Below are 4696 nucleotides of genomic sequence, written 5' to 3'. Positions count from 1 at the left end.
GGGTAGCGTGGCCTGTCCACTCCGCTGCAGGCGGGCACTGAGGCAGGCTCTGGGGCGGGCACTGCCCTCTGACAGGGGAAAGATGGGGGTATGTGGTCAGCAGGGCACTCTTTCTCTCCCTTTTCCTCTCTCTCCCTCTCTTTCTCTCCCTCGTCCTCTCTCCCCTTCTCTCCCTCCCTCTCTCCCCCTCTCACGTTACGCCCTATATATATCTCCCCCTCTTTCTCTCTCCTCCCCCCTCTCTTTCTCTCTCTCTCTCTCTCTCCCTCTCTCTCTCTCTCTCCTCCCCCTCTCTTTCTCAGCAGTTCTGTGGAAACACCTTCTCTCTTCACTCCTGCCTCAGTCGTGCGTGCGTGCGTGTGTGTGTGAGAGAGCTGTGCGCGTCACCCGAGCTTCTCCTCCTCCGAGAGAGAGAGTGTGTGTGTGTGTGTGTGTGTTTAGCTGTGTTCAGTCTGCCAGCAGTGCCGCATGCTCTGGATTACGCCAGGCCCTTCTTTTCATCGCCGTGGCGATACTCAGCCCTCCGCCGTCCGCCGAGAGGAACCACACCGGGAGGACCGAGCTGTGTGTGTGTGTGTGTGTGTGTGTGTGTGTGTGAGAGAGAGCACAGAGCTGAGCTGGACTGGGGAGTGTTTTTACTGGGACTTCATGTGTGTCAGTGTGTGTGTCAGTGTGTGTGTGTGAGTGTTTGCCCTCAGCTCTCTCCAGTTTGTTTTTCTTCTCCTGCTCCATTGTGAAGTTTGCTTTTAACATCCTGGTCTCGGGATCGTCCCTGTGAGGTTCTCCGCTCCGTGTTCCGGCCCGTCCCCCAGGGTTCTGCGAGGTTCTGTGGGGTTCTGTGGGGTTCTCCAGGGTTCAACGGGGGTTCTCCAGGGTTCTCCGGGGTTCTGCGGGGTTCTGCGCTGGATGGATCACTCTCTGTTCGGGTGTCTGCGGAGCCCGCACGCTCCTGCCCAGACGGCGCTGCACCCGGCCTTCACCCAGTCGCCCCTCGCCCTGCACGGACGCTCCGACCACGTCTCCTACTCCGACCCCCCCCCCTGCGGATACGCCAGCGACGAGTCAGCGTTTGGGGGGGGGCACCACCGCTCACACCCCCCCCAGCAGCACCCCCACCACCACGCACAGCACCAGCCCTCATGGCACCTGCCCCAGATGCCCCCCCCCAGCGCTGCCAGGCATGGCCTGTGCCCCCCGCACCCTGACGCCCTGGCCGGGGGCTCGGAGCTGTGCGGGGCAGGGGGGGGCGGTGGCGGGGGTGGCGGAGGAGGGGGCACTCAGGGTCTGTGCCCCCCTAACCCCGCACTGGGGAGCGGCGAGGCAACAGGGTGCGTGTCTGGGGACTACGGGCGTCAGACGCTGTCGCCCGCGGAGACGGACAGGAAGAACAGTAAAGGGAAGAGTGACAGCTCAGGTAAGATGGGGGGGGGGGGAGGGGGGGGGGGGGCATGACACACACCGCTGGTTTTGAGTGTGTGTTCAGGTGGAATGTCCGTCTCTGAGTGTGTGTTCAGGTTCAGGTTCATTTATCTGCGAGCATCAAGTGGATTCTCCGTAATTGAGTGTGTGTTCAAGTGGAACCTCCGTCTCTAAGTGTGTGTTCAGGTGAAATCTCCGTAATTGAGTGTGTGTTCAAGTGGAATCTCCGCCATTGAGTGTGTGTGTGTACTGAAGTCATATGGCATGTTCTGCCCAGTGTTGGAAGGTTCTAGTAAAGTGACCTCTTAGATAATTATGCCATAATACTCTCAACTTACCTCTTAAATAATTATGCGATTATATTTTCACTAACTAACTTCTTAGATAAATATACGATTATATGCTCACTAACTAACCTCTAGATAATTTTAGAGAAATTATATTCTCACTTACAAACTTATTAGATAATGATGTGACTATATTCTCAAGTACAAACTTCTTAGTAAATTATGCGATTATATTCTCACTAACTAACTTAGATAATTTTGCGATTATATTCTCACTAACTAACTTCTTAGATAATTATGCAATTATATTCTAACTAACTATACTCTAAAATAATTATGCGATTATATTCTCACTAACTATACTCTAAAATAATTATGCGATTATATTCTTACCAACTAACTTCTGAGATAATTATGCGATTATATTCTCACTGCAGTAGAGCAGAAATGCCCATATATATATAAATAGAAATAAATATATATAAATAGAAATATACATAAATATCCACTCCTCATGCTGAACTAGATGGCCAGAGTATTGGGCCTTTTGGATATTTATATTTTGCTATTTAAATGAACGTAAAATTCATTGTGTGCAATTTTTGCAGTGATTGTGTTGAAAGCAGATGAGATCATTTTCTGAGTTTAATCGAGCTTCACTGGTCCGTCTCTGGGAAGATCTATTTTATCTTGGCCAGCTTTTTTAATTTCCTTTCTTTTTATTTTGCCTTTTATTTGTCTCTCCTTCTCATTCCACTTTGGCCTTTGTTCTCCCAGACCTCCAGTTCTCCACCCGCCTCTCGCCGTCACACACACACACATACATACATACACATACACACACACACACACAAACACACACACACACACACACACTCCAGTTCTCCACAGAGAGGAGCAGTGCCAAGTTAAACCCCTTTAACTCCTATTTCTTCATCACACTCTAATATTTATAAATAAGTTACGCAACACAGGGATCAGAGTTTTAAAAGTGGAAAAGAAATCCTTTTTTACCCCTGATTTTTTATCACACTAAAATATATCAACATATGTCAATCAATGTATCAATACAGAAATGAGAGTTTTAAAATGAACTGATGTTCCAAATGTCACTGCGGTATAATATGGGACAGTGAGGTGGTGGGGACATCTGATAATGACACAAAATAACTGTTTTTGTATACATTTTAAATATGGTATTTTACCAACATAATTGATAAAACATTCTTTTGAATACATTTTAAATATGGTATTTTACCAAAATAATTGATAAATACATTTCAGCCGCATTTAAAACGTTTTAAACGTGTTGCATGTGTGTGAGAGAGCTGGTTTTCTGCAGGTGACTCCAGCGTGGCGCTAACCCTGCCGCCGCGGACGCTAACGCTCTTAGCAGATGGCTGGTGCTCGGACCAGCGTACTCACTGTTTCACCTGTGTGTGTGTGTGTGTGTGTGTGTGTGTGTGTGTGTGAGAGTGGACCAGCTTTACTCACTGTTTCACCATGAAATAAATGCTTTATTAGGCAACCCTCAGTTACATTTAAATTAATACAATTGATTCTTCTATGCTGACGCGCTACAGGGGATAGACACACATAACTAGAGCTTCAACTGGATGCCAAATAATATGAATTGGAAAAAATAACATTAGTCTTATAATAAACTGCATTATATTATACTCTCTTGTATTTAACTACTTTAATTAACTGACATAAAATGAGTACACCCATTTTAAAGACTACAAATCCCATAATTAAGCCCATTCTAAAGACTACAGTTCTGATATTGAGATGTATCTGCTGTGATGTCACAGATGTGCTGTTGTGTGTCACGCGTGAACAAGCTTTCCCCTCCTGCATGGGACTTGACTGAGATAAAACCTTTACTGTTGAAGCCCTACTGAAGCAGAAACATCACTTTAATATGGTCAGATTCAGTCATTTCATTGCTACTATTCAAATATCGAATTGCTATCATTTTAATAATAATTGTAATAATTTATCCTTCCGTTAAAACTCTATCAGATCTGTTTTTAAAGTGAGTGTCATGTTCTCTATTGCACGGACTAATCTAATGACATTGTCACGGTCAAGCATACATTCACCAACATAATAAGATTTGTATTGTTACAAACTTCAAATATAATTATTTAATTCTCATTCTCACACACTATTACGGATCTAATTTCATTTTCTGGCTCTGTTAAGCACCTTGAAACAATGTTAATTGTTAATTTCAGTACCAGTCAAAAGTTTGGACACACCTTCTCATCTTTTGAGAAGTGTTTTCTTTCCTTTATTATTTTCTACATGGTAGATAACACTTTTTTTGTTCAGTGCATCATAGTTTAAATGTCTTCAGTATTAATCTTAAATGTAGCAAATAATAAAAGTAAAGAAAACACTTCTGCAAGAAATGAAAGGTGTGTCCAAACTTTTGACTGGTACTGTACATATACTATCATAAATATATAAACTCTCATATACTATAAAGATATATACTGTATGAATAGTAAAATGGAATTCATTTCTATTTATGGCAGTAATGTAGATCTCCTGACTAAAACTCGACAGTGAGAGTACATCGTCTAGGGCAGTGCTTACCACCCTCTTGAGGCCCAAGATCACCGACCTTTGCTTTGGTGATCCAGTGAGCGTCGTCTGGCACTGCCCCCGGTGCAAGCACGGCAATCCAGACTATTCTCAGTTGTAGTTCCACGTTGGTGGAACGACCTGCCTAGCACTACCAGAGCAAGGGCGTCCCTCTCTACCTTCAAGAAGCTCTTGAAGACCCAACTCTTCAGAGAGCACCTCCCTTCCTAACTGACACCTTGGCTTAGCTTGCACTTTAGCAGTGACAGGCCCGCTCTTCTTTTTGTTTCTATGTCGTTTTCTATTTTTTGGAAAAAAAGCAGTATATTGCTACACCAGGTTTTATTGCTCTTAGCTTGATTGTTCTCTCCCTTGTAGGTCGCTTTGGACAAAGCATC

At 44.7% G+C, this 4696-nt stretch overlaps 1 protein-coding gene across 1 annotated transcript in view; it reads left to right on the top strand.

Moving 5' to 3' along the window:
* Window positions 1-353: 353 nt before the first annotated feature.
* Window positions 354-4696, top strand: part of meox2b (mesenchyme homeobox 2b) — a 27071-nt gene continuing 22728 nt past the window's right edge. The window contains exon 1 of the mRNA XM_080859137.1: window positions 354-1414. Coding sequence (XP_080715263.1) covers window positions 907-1414 — 508 coding nt within the window. The 5' untranslated portion in view covers window positions 354-906. The remainder of the gene's footprint in view (window positions 1415-4696) is intronic.

Source organism: Sprattus sprattus, assembly GCF_963457725.1.
Source record: "Sprattus sprattus genome assembly, chromosome: 20".
Classification (NCBI taxonomy): domain Eukaryota; kingdom Metazoa; phylum Chordata; class Actinopteri; order Clupeiformes; family Clupeidae; genus Sprattus; species Sprattus sprattus.
Note: the sequence above shows the minus strand (reverse complement) of the source record. Positions and strands in the feature narration are given on the sequence as shown.